Genomic DNA, 19776 nt, shown 5'->3' on the forward strand with positions numbered 1-19776 from the left:
TCAGTGGCTTCTCATCCCAGAGGAGTCTTTAATCTTCACTGTAGGTCAGCGGTTCTCAACCTGTGGGTTGCCAACCTGTGGGTCTCGACCTCTTTGGGGGTTGAACGACCCTTTCACGGGGGTCGCCTAAGACCATCGGAAAACACATATAATTACATATTGTTTTTGTGATTAATCACTATACTTTAATTATGTTCAATTTGTAACAATGAAAATACATCCTGCATATTAGATATTTACATTACAATACATTACAGTAGCAAAATTACAGTTATGAAGTAGCAACGAAAGTAATTTTATGGTTGGGGGTCACCACAACATGAGGAACTGTATTAAAGGGTCGCGGCATTAGGCAGGTTGAGAACCACTGCTGTAGGTGGAGGCGAGTGCCAGAGACAGGGGTACATGTCCATTCACGGTTAGGCACTTTTTAAAAAAATGAGAAATGTGAATCCTTGAGTTAACACCTTTGTGTTAGCTGGATATGAATAAATTAGTAATACCTGAGAAGGTCCCTTCCAATGGGGTTGGAGTCTTTAATTGATGTCTTTGTCAATGGACAAAATCTCCTGGTTGTAAGTCATGGTCTTTGAAGTCTTCATCTCCCAGGACCACATTGTGAAATGAATCAGCTACTAATTTATCGGTTTTGAAAAGCTGGTTAATATGTCCTTGATAATAATGCAGAATGTCTCCTTTTCATAAGGTTGGTTCATATGTCTCTTCACCCAGATGTGTAGGGTTACCAGTGACTAATGAGGAGAAAGGCTGTGTTTACCAAAAGGAGTAGATCTCAGGTTAAGGAACACTATAGGGAGAGCTTTTGGCCAAGAGAAATTAAAAGCTTCTGAAAATTTACCTAGTTGAGTTTTAATTGTACTATTTGTACATTCCACCAATCCAGAGAACTGGGGTGATAAGCACAATGAAAATGCTGTAGGATAGGCCAAATATTACAGATAGATTGCATAATTTGCCCAGTGAAATGAGTCCCTTGGTCACTTTGTAACTTAGAGAAAATTCTCCAATTGGGAATTATTTTTCCGATAATATGTTACCTACCGGTAAGGCTGTTGCTTTCCTGCAAGAGAATGGCTTAACCCAGTGAGAAAACATACAAATCCTAATAACACATATTTGTATCCTTGAGATGGTTGCATATGCATAAAATCCAATTTGCATATCTCAAAGGGACCTAAAGGAAGTGGGAAATGTCCTTATGACCTGTGGAGTGGTATTCCAGGGTTATACTTTGGACAGATAGAACATCTGTTATAAACTTTATGAGCTACAGTAGGAGAGCGTTTCCAGCAATATTGTTTACTCTATGAAGTCATCTTTCAGGACCCCAATGTGTTAGTTAGCTCATGCACATGTTGAAGTACAGGTAATTAACCCCCTGTAGGTAAGATTGGTCTCCAATTGGGTCCAAACAATATCTGTTTGAGTCAAAGGTTCCCTGCTTTCTATTGCCATATCCTTTTTTCCTCTCCTGCAAGCTGGCCATTGGAATTAAAAGCGAGTCTTTTATTGGTTTTATAGGAAGAGGAAACATTCTCAGGTCTGGATAATTTGGCTGCTTATTGCTTCTTGTCTAGTTGCAGTGTCAGCTAAATTATTTCCTTTTGCTTCCATGGTGGCAGCATTAGAATGTCCTGGAATTTTTACAGTTGCCAATTATTTCGGTTGTTGTATGACACCTAATAATTCTGCAACCTGTTTTCCATTCTTTATGGGCTTCCCTGAGGAAGTTAAGAAACCTCGCTGCTTCCACGATATCTAGAAGTTCTGAGCTATACCAAAGGCATGACTACCGTCAATGTAAATATTAGCTATTTGATCTTTGGCCAATTGACAAGCTCAAGTGAGAGCAATTAATTCAGCTTGTTGGGTAGGTCTTATTCAGGTAAATGAGAAACTTCAGTTATGTCCACCGTGGAAGTGATTGCCTATATACCCCTGTTCATCTTCAGATAAGATCCATCTGTGAACCACATTAAGTCAGCATTATCAATAGGAGTTTCCTGTAAACAATTCTTAGAAACAAAAGGGTGGTCAGTAAGCAAAACACAATAATGGATGTCTTCATCCTTCAAAAATGGTAGCTAAGTTGCTGGGTTAAGACTGTTATGTCACGATCCCTTTTGACATCATTCGATGCCAGTGGCTGACAGAAGTGTTCAGTGTGATAAAAGTTCAGTGGAAATTCAACAGAATGAGGAACATAAGTAAAGGAGAGCCCATAACTATCTCCTCTGTTTGTTTGCATAACATGTCTATGCAGAGATGGCTGTCATGGAGAGAGGGAGCCTTTTGGCTACTGAGTCTAATTGCTGACTGTAATCACCTATAGGTCTATGATGATCTCTGTGTTTTTGAGTTAAAACTCCTGAAGTATTTTCTTTATTTTCATGTATAAAAAGGAACAAAATTTATAATTAGGGTGTTACAGATGGGAGCTTTAGATAATACTCCCTCTAGAGCAGTGGTTCTCAATCTTGGCTGCACATTAGAATCACCTGGGAATGTTTTTAAAATCCTGATTTCTGGTCCTCATCCTTCGGAAATTCTGTTTCTTTGTTACTAATGTTGTGGCCTCACCCCATAACAGAGAAACAGAATTTCCGGAGGATGAGGCCCAGAAATCAGGATTTTAAAAAGATTCCCAGGTGATTCTAATGTGCAGCAAGGGTTAAGAACCACTGCTCTAGCCCTAACCAATTTGGCTCAGTGGATATAGCTTCAGCCTGTGGACTGAAAGGTCCCAGGTTCGATTCTGGCCAAGGGCATGTACCTTGGTTGCGGGCACATCCCCAGTAGGAGGTGTGCAGGAGGCAGCTGATCAATGTTCCTTTCTCATCGATGTTTCTAACTCTCTATCTCTCTCCCTTCCTCTCTGTAAAAAATCAATAAAATATATTTAAAACAACAACAACAAAAAAAACCACTGCTCTAGAGCAGTGATGGCGAACCTATGACACATGTGTCAGAGGTGACACGCGAACTCATTTTTTGGGTTGATTTTTCTTTGTTAAATGGCATTTAAATATATAAAATAAATATCAAAAATATAAGTCTTTGTTTTACTATGGTTGCAAATATCAAAAAATTTCTATATGTGACACGGCACCAGAGTTAAGTTAGGGTTTTTCAAAATGCTGACACGCCGAGCTCAAAAGGTTCGCCATCACTGCCCTAGAGCTTCTTCAGCCTGTTTCCCTGTGGGGTTCTCTTGAATTGGATCAGGTCCATCTGATTTTAATAAGACATATGGAGGCTGCGCCATTGATGGAAAATTTGGAACCCGATTGGGACAGTACTCAGACAGACCCAGGAACCCTTTAAGCTGTTCTTGGTTTGTTTGTTTTTAGAAGAGGAAAGGATGTTATTCCTCTAATTCTTTCTGAGTTAAGTAATAGCCCATCTTTAGAGGTTAGATGACCAAGGTATTTTACTTGGGGTAAAACTGAGTCAAAGCTTGTCCTTTGAGATCCTATGTCCCTTTATGGCTAGCTATTGTAGTAGGTAAATTGTGTCCTCTTGTAGTCTGATATGTCCTAGAGCCACATAAAGGTAAATCATCCACATATTGGATTAGAATAGTCTGGGAAATTAAACATCATTCAAGTCAGCTTTCAGTATCTGAGAGAAATAGTTGGGAGTCTCTGTATATCCCTGGGGCATTACTGTCCAAATAAACTCACGATCTTTCCAGGTAAAAGCAACTTTTATGTTTTGCTTACTGACCACTGTCTTTTTCCCTAGGAATGGTTTACAGGAAACTCCTGTTGATAATGCTGATTTAATTTGGTTTACAGATGGATCTTATCTGAAAGATGAACAAGGACATCACCAAGCTGCCTTTTCTTTTCTTTTCTTTTCTTTTCTTTTCTTTTCTTTTCTTTTCTTTTCTTTTCTTTTCTTCACAGGAATACTGAAAAAGGCACTACACAAATATTGGCAGTCCATAGGAATAGCTGAAAATAGATGATTAAGACATGATCCCTACCCAAAAGGAGCTTGCAATCTAGTAAAAGATTATTATCTATTGAGTGTTTATCATGTGCTAAGCATCTTCCATAAGTTTAATTTGACCCTTCCAAATGCTGTATTTAAGGAAGGAGTTATTAGCCTCATTTTAGACATGAGGAGATTGAGACTCGTGGAGGTTAAGTTACTAGTTCAAAGCAGCATAGCCACTTAAAGGGTAGTGTGTGTGTGGGGGGGGGGGGGGGCGATGGAGGTGCAAACCTGATCCCAAGCTACCATTGTATTTCTCCAGGATTATGGTGAGAATCTCCTGATGAGTCTTCTACCCATGCTTCAAACCCTGCCCTCTCACCACACCACTCCTCTGCTCCAAGCCCTGCAATGGCTCCCTCTTTCTCACCCAGAAAAAGAGGCAACATCTTTATACAGGGTGTGTGGATTTGGGACCACAGGATGTCTTTATTTATAGCTATGAGATCCTGTACAAATCTCCATCCTTCCCCACTGGATTTCTTTACTGGAAGATAGGAGAATTGTAGGGACTCACACATAGCATTAAAAGCCCGCCCTTAAGGAGGCTTATATAATAGGCTTGATTCCACTAGGTCTTAAAGGATATTGATGAATATTAGGTGGAGGTAAAGTATTGTCAGTGGTTATTTTAATAGGAGTGGCTGACTTAGTCTTGCCAATACTGGACTGGAAAAGGCCCTAAGTTGTGTTGGACATCCTGTAACATTCAGTCAGCCTTAAGTTCACTTTCTTCTTGTGGAGTTTTCTTGAATCATCGTTTTCCCAGTAGGTTTAATATCTGATTTATTTGGTTCTAAATACATTTCACCCTCTGGGAAAAGGATATATGGGTATCTTTGATTTCAAGAAAGTCTCATCTCTAGCCAGTTTGGCTCCGTGAATAGAGCGTCAGCCTGTGGACCAGAGAGTCCTGGGTTCCATTCCAATCAAGGGCATGTTGCAGGCTCCTTGGTTGCAGGCTCCTCCCCAGCCTGGGCCCTGGTCAGGGCTCATGCAGGAGGCAACGAATTGATGTGTTTCTCTCACATTGATGTTTCTCTCTGTCTTTCCCTCTCTCTTCCAGTCTCCTTAAAAATCAATGGGATAATATCCTCAGGTGAGGATGAACAAAAAAGAAGAAAAAGAAAAAAAAGAAAGTCTCACCCTGCCAGGTGAATTTGGCCAGATTTGACTAGTAAAAGTATCTGTTGCCCTGAAACATTCCCTAGCTGGAAGGAAACAAGTTCTGACTTAAAAATATTGGTGGTTGCCTAGCCGGTTTGGCTCAGTGGATAGAGTGTCAGCCTGTGGACTGAAGGGTCCCGGGTTCAGTTCTGGTCAAGGGCACATACCTGGGTTGCAGGCTCAATCCCCAGGAGGAGGCATGCAGGAGTCAGCCAATCAATGATTCTCTCTCATCATTGATGTTTCTACCTCTCTCTCCTTCTTCTTTCCTCTCTGAAATCAATAAAAATATATTTTTTAAAAAAATTGGTGGTTAGATGGCCCTACCATTTTTACAGAAGCCTAGAGCAGTAGTTCTCAGCCTTCTTAATGCCGCAACCCTTTAATACAGTTCCTCATGTTGTGGTGACCCCCAACCATAAAATTATTTTCATTGCTACCTCATAACTGTAATTTTGCTACTGTAAACAATATGTAATTATATATGTGTTTTCCGATGGTCTTAGGCGATCCCTTTGAAAGGGTCGTTCAACCCCCAAAGGGTTTGTGACCCACAGATTGAGAACCGCTGGCCTAGAGGGAGAGGACAGCTTAGTCGGTCATGGTTCAGAACAGACAAAGTAGCTCCGGCACCTAGATCTACAGGTCACTTCAATTTCTTCTAAAGTGTTCATAAGGAGAAGGGGAAATGCCCCTCACAGTCCCCAGAGCAGCCCTATGCTTATTGCCGTTTCTTTTCTTTTTCTAAAGTCCCATTTCAGTTTTCTACAATCCTCCTTCAGGTAACCTGGCTTTCTACATAAAATAAAAACAGACCCCTCTAAGGGAGTTTCCGAGCAAAACTTAGGTAGTTGCTTTGCTCTCAGAAACCAGTAAGTGTATTAATTGGAATAGGTCAGAATAACCAAGATCACGTGTCCTAACAGTTAAATCACATTCCTTTGCAAACCCAGCATGGTCCTGGAGAGGGTCAGGGAAATTTTTACTTAGATTCTTTAGTTCTGTTCTAGTATAAGGAGAAGTAGATTTTGGCTAGTTTTCCATGCCCGAGACTGGCTTTTTGCTAAAAGGAGCTGTTAGAATTTCTAGTTTGTTTTGTTTTTCTAGTCTATCCTGGTCTGGTTTTCTATTCTGAGTGTCCCCTAGGTCAGTAGGTAGCTGTGGTGGAGGACACGCAGAAGGGAGAGAAGGGGGAGGAGGAAAGGAGTGTAAGTCAGACGGCCAAGTAACCAGCAGGGTGGGCGGCTGGAGAGGAAGAGTGGGTGCTGGCATTGAGTTGCTGGGGAAGCTTCTTTAGTTCAGGAAGAGCCTCTCAAATTGTCTTATTAACTTCCTGGAAAGAAGAATGTCTCTCTGTGCTCTGCTTCAGAGCCTTCTATTTGCCAATCGAGGGAAGCCTCTCATTCATTCTATTTTATTTCGGAGCCGGCTTTTTTTCCTATTGTACACGTAAAAATTAATTCAGGTGTCAAGAGAGCTCCATTTTGGCCATCTTAAGTTCATACCAATTCCAGTTGAATCCTCCCATTTCTCTAAGGACTTGCAAGTCAAGGCTCCCTATGAACTGTACATCTGCAGGAGTATTAAGGGGGAGCTGAGGGTGGGGGGTTGTCGGCCCTGGTTTCATGATTTCCAAAACCCATGTTAATTTAGTTTTATTTTGAGATCTGCAGAGTCTGAACACATTTCTAGGATATTGTGTGGCGGGTTGAAGTGTGCCACTTACGGGCTGAGCTCCAAGGGGCTGTCACCTCCCGAGTGGCTCCAACCCTCTGACATGTCTTGGTGTCTCTCCAGGCTGTCTAATAGAACTGTGAGAGCCAGGGAGCCAGCCTTCCTGTGTGAGTCCAGGGACAAATCAGTTCTTTCATTACAGGTGTATTGGAATTCCCTATGGGGCCCTGTTCGTTTTGAGGGCTACCCTCTGACACCACACTGATTCTTAGTCGCTAAGAATATTCAAATTTCAAGCTGGAGGAGTACTAGTAAATGCCCCTTATCTTAGGAGGAGCTACACAAGTTCAGAGTCTCATTTATCCAGCAAAAAATTTTGTTCAGACTTGCAATAAATGGTTCCAATTAAACAGCTCAAATTTAAAACCATCCACTCATTTTTCTCTCTCCTATCCCTGAGTTATCTCAACCCTTAACCTTCAGTGCCACCTCAAGGATTTTTGTATTTTAAAGAACAGCTCAAATAAAGTTAAGGGTCTCCTACCTTAAAACAGGGAGGTCTGGATTTTCAAGAAAACTCACCCAAATTCACCTGATGCAGAGTAATGAGCCCCTGCTGGTACCTAGCACCAGGCCCGTGTCTGCCAGGTGGTCCCGGTGGGCTTCTTTGGATAAGAAATGTCCAAGCCTGTAGAGAATTTTTATGAGTTTATTTGAGTCAAAATGATGACAATTGCCAGGAGGCAAAATCTCGAGGAAGGAATTGAGAAAATGCTCCAGAGAATGGCAGTTTTGCAGTTTATTTTATACATTACAATGCAAGGAGATGTAAGGAAGGTTACATGAAACCCGCACAGGGTGGATTAAGGGTGTAGGAGAAAGCAAAGGGGCGGAGGGACCTCTCGGATTGGATAAAAGGCAAAACAGAGTAACACAGACTTCTTTTACGTTGGTGGGTACAGCACTTAGAGGTGGTATTTGGGGAACAAGATAACAATGGGGGGTTCTGTGGTCTCTTCTGGTGCTGGCGGTTGTGCCCTGAGGGGTCTGGGGAAGAAGATTACTCTGACATTTCGAGTCTGTTACTTTCATGTAAAAGACAATGGAAAGGCTCAGTTGAGGTAAAGGTTAACCTTTGCCAGTGGAGCTACAGGCCTAGAAGGTGACTGTCCGCCATGACTCACTTAGACATGTTTCTGTTTGACCCTCCTCTGTGGTTACAGTCAGTCTCTGAGTTTGAAGGGCCCACCGTGCAGGCCTCTCCTGAGCTTGGCAGGTTCAGTAAGTGGTCCCTTTTTCATCCACAAATTAGAGATAGGGAGACAAGAACCTGGCAAGTCCACGCTTGGTCAGTGCTTGCCGGATGTCTCCCTTCACTCAGTTTTCTGCAGGCCAGCACTATCCTATAGAACTTTCCATGATGATGGAAATGTTCTCTCTCTGCACTCTCAGTGCAGTAGCCACCAGCCCCCTGTGGCCAGGGAGTGCTTGAAATCTGGCCAGTGAGACTGAGGACTGAATCTTTAATTTAATTAAAACGTAAATAGCCAGATGTGGCTACTGTATTGAATGGTGCAGCTCTCGCGTCATTTTAAAATGAACCGAGGCACAAATCTGTCCCACCTCCCTTGAGACCTAACTGCTTCTGCTCCTTTTTTCCAGAGCTGCTACTGAATTTAGTGAGTAGTTCACAGGCTCTTAGTGAGCCACTTGCACTGGGCTTGACCCAGAGCAGATGATGAAAGGAGGTCACCATCGCAGGACAAAAACAGACTCAGGCCCAGGTTCTGGGAGCGGGAATGTGTGTAGGAAGATGCTCCATGTGCCAAATTGATATGGAGCTTTTGATGAAATAGCAGTATGTGATTGCCATCAGAATAAGTGGGTTCAGGCATATTATTGATCAGTAGATGCACAGATGTTAATTTTTGTCTCAAAAGAATGTGGGTGCCAATTTTTTCTTTTCAAATCATGTGCCCAGTGTAACTGCTATCCACAGTGCTAGAGATACGTATGTAGATATTCTATCTGGAAATGTTCACACCGACAAAATGCTGAACACCTTCGCTTTTGAAGTTATTGTATTGGGCAAGAAATAGGTACAAAGGTGATTAAGACATGATCCCTACCCAAAAGGAGCTTGCAATCTAGTAAAAGATTATTATCTATTGAGTGTTTATCATGTGCTAAGCATATTCCATAAGTTTAATTTGATCCTTACAATAGCTATGTTTAAGGAAGGAGTTATAAGCCTCATTTTAGACATGAGGAAATTGAGACTCAAGGAGGTTAAGTTACTAGTTCAAAGCATCTTAGCCACTTAAGGGTAGAGGAGTCTCCTGATGAGTCTTCTACCCATGCTTCAAACCCTGCCCTCTCACCACACCACTCCTCTGCTCCGAACCCTGCAATGGCTCCCTCTTTCTCACTCAGAGTAAGAGGCAACATCTTTACACAGGCCTGCAAGAACCTGTATTATTCACTCTGTTGCCTCACTTACCACTCTCCTCTACATCGTTTGCTCTGCTCACATCATACTGGCCTCCTCTCAGTGTGGGGCCTTTGTACCAGTGGGTCCCTCTTAGACATCATCACACTTTGTCCAGATGTCTAAGTGACACCATCATCCATTGCAAGTCTCTAAATAAGTGTCACCTTCTCAGTGAGTCCTACTGTGAGCATGCACTCTCCAGCACCTTACCCCTCTTCATTTTGACTTTTATGACTCGATATATATACACTGAGTGGTCAGATTATTATGACCACCTGACATTTGTAGGCAAATTAGCCGTACACTGCATCGTATGGGATATGGAAGCCGAAGGCCTGTTCGAACACCTGTCTGTAGTTACCAAGATAAAATGTCTCCAATTCGCATAGGAACACGAGGATTGGACAGTCAAGCATTGGAAAAAAGTCATGTGGTCCGATGAATCACGTTTCCAGTTGCATCATGCAGATGGCAGAGTGAGAATTTGGCAGAAACAGCATGAAAGCATGCACCCCACATGCATGAGTACAACCCTTCAAGCTGGTGGGGGCAGTGTTATGGTTTGGGGCATGTTTTCCTGGCATGATTTGGGCCCTTTAATTCGTGTGGAACAACATCTGAATAGCACAGCATACCTAAGTATTGTTGCTGATCAACTTTATCCTATCATGTTGATGGTGTATCCCAATGGAGATGGCTTCTTCCAACAAGACAATGCGCCATGCCACGGTGCTCATATAGTGCAGGAGTGGTTTCAAGAATATGAGGGAGACTTTACCTTGCTTAGGTGGCCACCACAATCACCAGATCTCAATCCAATTGAGCTTTTGTGGGATGAAGTTAAAAGAGCCATCAGGCAGCTGGTTCCACAACCATCAAGTCTCACAGAACTGGACAGTGCTGTTCATCAGGCATGGTGTCAGATTCCTCGCATCACCTTACAACATCTCGTGGAATCAAAGCCAGAAGAATCGCCGCAGTATTGAAGGCAAAAGGTGGCCCAACGAAGTACTGATGGGGTGGTCATAATAATATGGCCACTCACGTTCAAATATATCCCATGTTCAAAGGCTGTTAAATTGCATTGTTGACCCATATTTTCAGAAAAAATCACTTCTGTCGTGGTAAACAACCTGCTTCCCTATTTATAATGGTCTGGCCCTCTAGCAACTTCAGTGCGAAATTATAGCTAATTTGCCTACAAACGTCAGGTGGTCATAATAATCTGGCCACTCAATGTGTTTGTGTAAAAATTATACACACACACACACACACACACACACACACTTTTTGTTAACTGTTGCCATTTCCCTGCACGCGTGTAAGTTATTTGAGGGCAGGATTCCCGCCCTCCCATCCCCACTGTGTTCACCGCATGGTCCAAACACCTAGAAGATGCCTACTACATAGTGGATGTTCAGTCATGTTTATTGACTAAAGATGAGTGAAGCTCATGTTTGTCCAATTTCAAAGCCAGACTTGCTTATATTTTATATACTAGTATACTGTAAATACATACTCCTTGTTTAGGTCTGGTAACTTGTCCTGATTGCTTTAAAATGCATGACTGTGTAGAACTACATGGGAGAATCAGAATAACCCACATAAAATATATGTTGAGCTGACTTTCTTTAGTTTTAAGATAAGTCTTGGGCTAGTACTAAAGAAGCTGTTACTTGTAGCTTCACAAAAGGCCAATCAGCCATGGTCAGGAACTGTGGACGAGCTTTCACATGTGAGTATATTGCCCAACATTGAAGAGTGGCTGTGTGTGTGTGTGTGTGTGTGTGCGCGTGTGTGCGTGCACACGCCCACACTTGCATGTACATGTGTGACTTTGTCCCATACAAAAGCAGAAATACTGTGCATATTATTACCAGCCTTGTTGAAGGCAGACATGAGAAGGTGATGAAGGAACATGGTACCTTAGCCAGTATATGTAGTGAGTAAGAAAGAATATGGTTTTAGAGTTAAGATACAAGTTTTGACACTCTGCTATTCAAAATATTTAATAGAAATCATATTTCTCTTTTTGAAAAATAAAAACCCACAGGTTATTCTTGGTGAGAATTTGACCTCAAATTGTCCAGAGGTTATCTATGAAATTAAAGAAGAAACACCTGTTTTTTACAAACTCGTTCCGCATCCTGAGAAGAATAGCTACATCTATCTAACAGCTGGAAAAGAGGTAGGTTAAAATACTAGTTACTGCTTCTGACTTATGAATACAGAGTGTTTACTTGATGTCATTATCTAGTAGTGAAGCTTTTACTTTGAACTACCGAGTTTAACCATTGCTGCGGGCAATGGTTCACAAGCACAGAATTAAAAACATTACTGTCAGTAACTAAGCAAGAAATATCACCTGTTTAGACAATGTTATTATTGGCTATATTTCCAATGCCAGGTTTTGCAGAGGAGGGTGTGCTCGCAAATGGCGCACCATCAGCAAGATGACTGAATTTACACATTTATTATGTGGGCACTGAACGGTTAGATGCATTTATGAATATACCCAATAGGATTAGCTTTGGAATTTGGGGTTAATATCAGTTCACAGTCTCATACACATTCATTAACCAGGAAATATATGGCACTTGCCCTCCCTCTCTTAATTTAGCTGGCTGCTTTAGTTTTTCTTCTTGCCTCTGCTTACTGAATTACAAAGGATACCTTTCTACATTTTCTTCATTTTTACAAAGTGCTTCACCAAGGGAAGGGGGAGTAAACTAATTTTTACTGAGTCCCTCCTGACTATGTACTAATTATTATTCTACATATGGTCTCTAGATGAGACACATAGAGTTGTGTACACACACTTATAATAAATAATGTTAATGAAAAGTATTAATAATTTAATGGTATAAAATTACCTTTGTTTTATATATGAAGAATCTAAGACTTGAAAAGGTTAAATAACTTGCTCAAGGATATATATTATATAGGTTAGGCCTGTCAGAACTAGGATTTAAATTACGCTCTGATCTTTTAAAGCCCATGGTAAATGAGATCAAGTCACAAATTTTTGAAAACTGAACAGGGCATTTTGGCACAGTGTTTTTGACCATTATTATTTTGAACAGACAAAGGGCAAAGGATATAATTGAAGCTTACATAATTATATCAGGGATATAATTAAGGTGCTCGTGGCCTACCCCAATTTTTCATTCTTTTCCTCTCAAGCACTCTAAGGACTGTAGCAATGGCATTAATCTCTATGTGTTGTTAGAGCCACAGAGTAGCTTTGCAAGCTCTTGTAGTTCCTGGAATTCCTAAAAAAGGCCTTATTGCTCTTTGCATGTTGAAAAGTCAGTTATGTCTAACTGACCACATCTCAATGGCCACTGGACCTCATATACCTTTGTAAACCAGTTCTTTGCCATATGGAATCTCCTTGACCAGCTTGCCTCCCCATTCCAAAACTTTTTATTATATCTCTTCTGCAATGTTCCCAGATTTGAGAGATTTTTGTCTTCTCAAAGAAGTGCATATATTAAGTAACAACTCCCATTCTCAGGCTGTATTTATCAAGGGCATCTAAAGCTAACAGTCAGGGGCCCGACTATGCTGCCACAAAGCTGATAAAATTCCAGCCCAAAGCACTGACACTTGAAGTCTGGCTTAATCTGTGCGTGTTTTTCCATTCAGCTTTTTAAAACATTGCAAATCGCTCAGAAGTCCTCATTACCACCTTCCCTGGAACTCAAGACCATAGGATGGGAACACTGTGAGAGCCTCCAATTGCTGACAGATGTTCACTTTGTGAAGGTGAACTGCTCTGGTCTCTGGTCATCCAGCTGATGTCCTGAGGAGACTTTTCCACTGGGCGTCGAAGCTGGTTATTCTTATACCCTTCACGTAGGTTTCCTGCTAGAGATCTTACCAGCGAGACTCTGGTTGGGCCAATACAGCCCCAAGGGAGGCAGACCGAAGGAAAGCCCTTAGATTCTTGGGCAAATAGTAATAGCCAAACGAACATGCCCTCATACATCCATAGAATGGTATAATATGTAGCCAGTAAAAATAACCACATAGAGATCCATGCATTGCAGTGGAATAGTCACTATCGTGTGCTGAAGAAGCAGGTCTAATGCAGTATTTATAGTGTCCTCTCTTTTATATGGAGTTATATGTTTGTTTAAGTATATTGTATGGTAATTCTTACAGAATATTCTAGAGATTCATATTCCACTAAATGCTCTGAGTAAAAATTGTCCTAGGAGCAGCTGTTACTGACTGTCCCCCTGCTGGAGTATCATGATCTCGGCATATTCGAAGGCTCTGAGCCTTGTGCTAAGGAAACCTATTTTGCTTTTTCAGTGTAAGATTTCACATGTTTGTTGGACCGTGGAAACTTTTCTCACATAATAGCAATAGCCAACATTTATTGAGCACTTAGTATGTGCCAGACAATGTTTGTAATAGCCCCAGGAAGTCGGCAGCACCATCACCATTTCACGGATGAGAAAACAAGGTTAGAGAGCTTATGTGACATTTATGAACCACCCCCTCCCCCAGAATTACAAAGATGTTTGTGAGCTACAGGAAATACCCACATGCTGGTTACCGCTGGCTCGGGCTGGTGGTCCGTCAGTATGTCTGCCAGCAGCACCGAGAACTGCGAAGTGGACGGGTGTGGTTGTCTTCCATGAAGTCAACTTAGAGTCGAAAGATATTCCTCAGGATCGCTCGTTTTCCTCACAGACCCGTCCTAGAACTCTCTGTTTCTCTAATCTTTTAAAGAAGTTACTTATACTTTCTAACAAATATAGCTTCCTGGCCTCACGTGTCCCCCAGGTTCCTTCATTACCTTCAGTGGGTGCCGTGCAACCCTCGGGTCCCTGCCCCCCACCGTCTGCTTCAAGGCTCCGCCTGCCTGTGCAGCCTGGTCTGCCCAGCACTGCGCCCAGGCTGTGGCTTTGTCTGACAACTGGAAGAAGCAGCCCTAGGGGCAGGGAATGACTGAAAACTCCCCTGTTGTTGTTTTTTTACTTTCAACTCCAGGGGAGGGGATGCGAGATGATGGAGCCGCCCCCCCTCTGTCCCCCCCAGGGATGGAGGCTTCTCCTCACTTCCTTCTCCAGGGACAACCTGGTGCTACTCTGGGTCAGGGCCTTTGCTATTTCCAGATGCTCATTTCCAAGTACCGTTGACTCTGTATGAAGCCAGCTGACCTGATTCCGTGATCCCTTTCGACATCATTCCTAGCAGACCAGAAACTTGACCGCGTATCAGACTCACCTGAGGGGCTTAAAGGTGCAGACTCCTCAGCTGGCCCTAGACCTCCTCAGCTGGAGTCCCCGCAGGGGGCGGCTGGGAATCTGCACTTTCATAAGCTCCCAAGGGGATTCTGACAACCTGTTCCCCCCCTTGGGACTTGAGACCCCCCCCCCGCCCCGCCCACTGTCACCGTGGAGATATTCAGAGTGAGCCCATAAACCTACAGGGGCCCTTCATCGGATAAGGTGTGGCGGTTTTCCTGGCGTTGTTTATCATTCTGTCTGAACCGCTGTCATCGCTCTTTATAGGTGAGGAGAGTTCGCGTTGCAAACTGCAGTAAGCACAGGTCCTGCTCGGAGTGCCTGACAGCGGCGGACCCTCACTGCGGCTGGTGCCATTCGCTACAGAGGTACCTCCTGATGCTTTCTCACCAGCTCACGTCTTCAGAAAAGTGTCACGCGCAGAACACTTGTTGCCCCACTTTAACAATTCGTTCCAACGACCTGGGGGCACTGACCTCTGTGCGACTAAAATATCATTGTGTGAACCGAATTAATTCCCGGAGATGTTCCCAGCCAAGTCAGCGCTTCTCAATCATTTGACCCGGACCACTCAGGGTCGCCCGCTCTGGGGGCGGGAGGGGCAGGCGTGTGGCATCAAGGAGGATGGGCTCGAGCTGTCAGTCTGCTTTTACTTTCTGCAGAGTTCTCCAGGACTCCAGAGACAGGCGGAAGGTTCTCCCTCAGGGAAGGTAGAAGAATAGGGCTTTTGAAATTTTTCAAATGAATCCTCGTAATGTCACGTATTCGGTTGGTGCCGCGGAAGCCCTATTATTGGTGCTGTTGCCTCTGAATGCGGCATACAGCTGTGGGCCTGGTGTACAACCTCAGGCTCCAGGCAGAATCTGCCGGCCTGCCCTTGAATTACGATGCTCACGACCCATCGAGGCTCAGGGGCGACTTGGAGCCGCTTCCTCACCATGGCAGCTCGTAGCATCACTGGGGCCCGCCTGGTTGGATTCGCTGTTGCCATGGCAACCCAGTACTCGGGCTCCCGCTATAGAAGCAAGGAGGAGAGAGCCTGAGCTGCAGCTCAGGCAGGGGAAGAAAACACACACAAACCATAACAGTGTCTGTCAGTTTGGCGCTTTCCGTTTTCAAAGGTAAAAAAGGATAAGAAAGAGTAGAACAGGTGCACGAAGCTGAAGGCTGAACACGGGGAGGTTTGAGGAAAGAAAAGAGGACTAGGAAGAGAATTTGGGAGCCTCTAGGGGATGAAGCCAAGAGCAGTGAAGGGAGGGGGGGGGGAATACAATGTAAGCAAGAGGTCTAGGAAACAAACGGAAAATATAGGGGAGGAATTAATTAAGAGTTCACGGAGGACGTCCAAAGCTGAGTTGCAGCAAGAGGCATAATTGCCCGTGCCTTCCACTGCGCCTCCTTTACTGGGCTGTTTCCGTAGAACGGCTGGCAGACAAAAGAAGCAGGGCCAGGAGAATTCTCATGAATAATTGTAACTGGGTAGGAACGTTTTCTTCTTGTCGCCTGCCCAAGAGTAGCGTTTAAGGAATTAGCTGATCATGAACAGCATTTCATCATCGCACGCCCACTAAGCAGTCTCGCTGTAATCTTTCTGATCCGTTCCACTCATGTAGGTTCCCTGTCTGTGTCTGTAGAGCTACATGCAGGAGTTAATTCAGTGCCTGTGGTAGTGACGGTGGTGGTGGTGGTGGTGGTGAGGGTGATTAAATAGCCACACGTAGCTAGCGGCTACTGTATTGGCAAACACAGGCCATGGGAGATGTCCAGGCTGGTGATATGAATTTGGGAGTTAGTAGTGTTTAGATGGACATAAGGAAGCCTTCAGACCACACTGGGGAGAGAGTGTAGATTGAGGGAAGAAGTAGTTGGAGAACTGAGCATAGAGGTGGGGCAGTTCTTTGAGGTCAGGGAGCTGAAGAGGAAACAAGACAGGGGAGGGAACAGCCAGAAAGGGAAGAGGAAAAACTGAAGAAGATGGTCTGGGAAGCCAGAGGGAAGAGGGAGCATCCGCTGTGCCCGATCATGCTGCGAGGTCAGGCCAGAGAAGGGAGTTGTTCCACTGGACGTAGCAGGTGCTGACTCAGTGGTTCTCAACCTTTTGGCCCTTTAAATACAGTTCCTCATGTTGTGACCCAACCATAAAATTATTTTCGTTTCCACTTCATAACTGTAATGTTGCTACTTTTACGAATCGTAATGTAAATATCTGATATGCAGGATGGTCTTAGGCGACCCCTGTGAAAGGGTCGTTCGACCGCCAAAGGGGCCGCGACCCACAGGTTGAGAACTGCTGTGCTGACTAGTGATTGTGACCAGGACAGTAGGGGAGGTGGTGCTAAAGCTACCAGAAAAGATGACAGGAGGCAGAGCAGAGACAACTCTTTGGAGGAGCTTTGCTGAGAAAGGTAGCAGAAAAGGGAACCAACGCTAAAGGAAAAAGTGGAGTCCGGACAGTTTTGTTGTTTACAAGAGGCATGAAACCACAGTGCATTTGGGGGCTGTTGGGAAAGGTCCAGTAGAGAGGGAGAAACTGACGATGCAGGAGAGAGAAGAGAGCTGTGGAGTGTGTCTTTCAGCAGATGAGGGAAACAGGATCTGTACACCAGCGGGGAGGCCAGCCTCACACAGGAGCGTGGGACAGTCCTTCTTGGTCACGGGAGGGAAGGTGAGGCTATGGGCCCGGGAACAGGTGGGTGATGTAAGAACGCACATGACTTTTCATATTGCTTACATCATTTTCAGTGACTTAAGACAAGTGAGAGTGAGGAGAGGCGGGGGAGGAAGCCCTAGGGTTTGAAGGGAGAAGAGAGAAGGTGTGAATTAGAGTGGGAGAGAGAAGGAAATGGGAAATAGAGAATCACTACCCGGAAGCTTTGGGGCCCACTTGAGGTGCGTCATCTTGCTTTTGAAGTGAGAGCAGTACGCATGGTTTTGGTTTTGTAAGCCACATCTGGGTCTGTTGGCATAGTCATAGAGCAGGCGAGAGTTAGACAGAGCCAGAGTTGGGGCTTCACCAGAAAGTACCTAAAGAGGGGGCAGAGGGGCCTGGACGCTGAGGGTGCATACAAGAGAGGGACCATGATAGTGATATGGATATTGATACTTGTGATAGTGGACTCGGGACCTTAAGCTATAAGTGAACTCTAAGGAGGGGGGTGAGGGATGTGAGAACGGGGATCTGTGCCCTGGGGGTTGCAGTTGGGGGGAAGATTTATTGAAGCTGGAAACTAGGAAAAGGGTAGTGGTTGGACTGTGGGAACTTGAAATTAAGGTCATGGAGGGGGTGGAGTTACTGGCAATGGCAAGATCTAGGTATGATTATGTAGCTGAAGAAGGATGGAGGACAAGAGTATTGGCAGAGCGGTCAAGGAACTGAGGTGTCAGCGTGGTAGGTGGAATGATTTTCTGTGAGAACATTGCAGTCACCAAGAACGAGTGTGGGAACAGTGTTGGAGAGTGAGGAGCCAGATATTCGAGAAAAGGAAGGCGCCGGCCTGTCGGTAGGGGTGGTTTGCAGATGGGTACCACAGGAAGGAATTTGGGGTGATGTGGACTGATGGCGTGAGCTTCAGAGATGGGGTGGGGGCTGTGGCAGGCTCAGAAAGAAGGGAAGAAGAGGTGTCCAAAAGGGAAAGTAAGATGCAAGCAGGACACCTACCATAGGGGAGAGGAAGCCGCCAGCCCTGAGCAGGCCACACGGAAGCCGTGACCTCGGGCAGAGCCAGGTTTCCGGAAGAGCAGGTGAAAGGAAGAACCAGGGCGGAGGTTGAGGACACAGGGCTTCTATAAAAGCCTGCTCACTGCTGCCCCTGCTTCTGCTCTTACTCCCTCACCTCTGCCTTTTAAACTCTAAACCAGACCGTGCCATTTCCCAGCTTAATAACCTCCACTGGCTCCCGTCTTAGAGTTCAGCCTGACTCCCTTGCCCCCAGGGCCTGTGTACGAGGCTTTCTACATAGTCTGGCCCTGCGCTACTTCTCAGCCTCTAATGCCACCCTCTCCTCCACCTCCTCTAGCCACACCGCTTCCTTTCTGACTCAAGAACATGCCAAGCTTGTCCCTGCCTCAGGGACTTTGCACTGGCTATTTCCTCAGACTAGAATACTCTTCCCCAGCTCTTTGCGCAGTTGGCTCTTTCTGGATTATCATATCCCAGCTCACACGTCTCCACGAGATCATCCAGCCTGAGCCTGAAGCAGCCTCACCTCACTCAGTGGCATCACTGCTTTATTTCCTTCATGGCCCACCACTATCGGAAATGATCTTATTTCTCTGCCTCCTCCTTTACTAAAATTTAAGTTGTATCGGGACCTAGCCTTGTTCATTATCACATTCCCCAGAATCTAGAACAGTGCCTGGCACATAGTAGATATATATTAAATGAATGGAGTAGATTGATTGGGAAACTCTACCAATGCCAGAAGACTTGTCCATTAAGCATTATAAAGCACTCTGGATTTGTGGGCTGACGGGCCTTCCCACCCATGTCAGATTACTTGGTTTCACACTGGCTTGGTTCTGGCCTGAGATTTAATAAACGAAGCTTCAGATCTGTGACTCACATGAAGCTCCAGTACCATTCAAAATTAGGAATTCTAAAGGGGGATGTTTTCTTATGACTGTAGAGCATCCCACTGTGTTTATTTTAAATGCCGCAGATTTATTTAGAAAAATAACTTATTTTCTCTGTTGAGAAGGTTGAGCTTTCTTGCATATGTGCCTAGAAAGTGGATTTCTTTGGGGGTGGGGCAAGAAAATGATCTTAACTTCCTTTGGTTGGGGTGTTAATAATAGGCATCCAATATAAGCAGATAAAAAGCAACTAGATAAACAATGAGCTCTAAAAAGTTTAGTATTTTATTGTTGGAACTTCACATCCAACCTGTGATGAATTTGCCTGTGTGGGTGGAAAGTGAATTTTTGCAGGCTGAATATCTTGGGTTGGGAAGCAGTTTCTCAGTTTCTCCCATATTGCAAAGCAAAGCCCATGTGTTCAGTTACGGATTTCCACAAAACTGGCAATCCTGAACCAATGAACGGATGAGGTTCCAAAAGTTCACTTGTATGTTTGGCACTCAGAATGCATTTTCCCATAGAAACAATGTCATCAGTCAAGGGCTGATTCCCAAGTCAGCCCACACAACTCAATTTATTTAACTTCAA

The 19776-nt window shown here is 44.2% G+C and overlaps 1 protein-coding gene across 4 annotated transcripts in view; it reads left to right on the forward strand.

Annotated features, from left to right (window-relative positions):
• The window catches only part of PLXNC1 (plexin C1), a 164129-nt gene that overhangs the window by 34229 nt on the left and 110124 nt on the right, over positions 1 to 19776 (forward strand). For 3 of the 4 annotated variants that reach the window (XM_059683806.1, XM_059683803.1, XM_059683804.1), the window contains exons 3-4: positions 11406 to 11540; positions 14881 to 14981. In XM_059683806.1, coding sequence (XP_059539789.1) covers positions 11406 to 11540; positions 14881 to 14981 — 236 coding nt within the window. The remainder of the gene's footprint in view (positions 1 to 11405; positions 11541 to 14880; positions 14982 to 19776) is intronic. The other variant, XM_059683805.1, reaches the window with a different exon arrangement.

The sequence above is a fragment of the Myotis daubentonii genome, chromosome 2 (genome assembly GCF_963259705.1).
Source record: "Myotis daubentonii chromosome 2, mMyoDau2.1, whole genome shotgun sequence".
NCBI lineage: Eukaryota > Metazoa > Chordata > Mammalia > Chiroptera > Vespertilionidae > Myotis > Myotis daubentonii.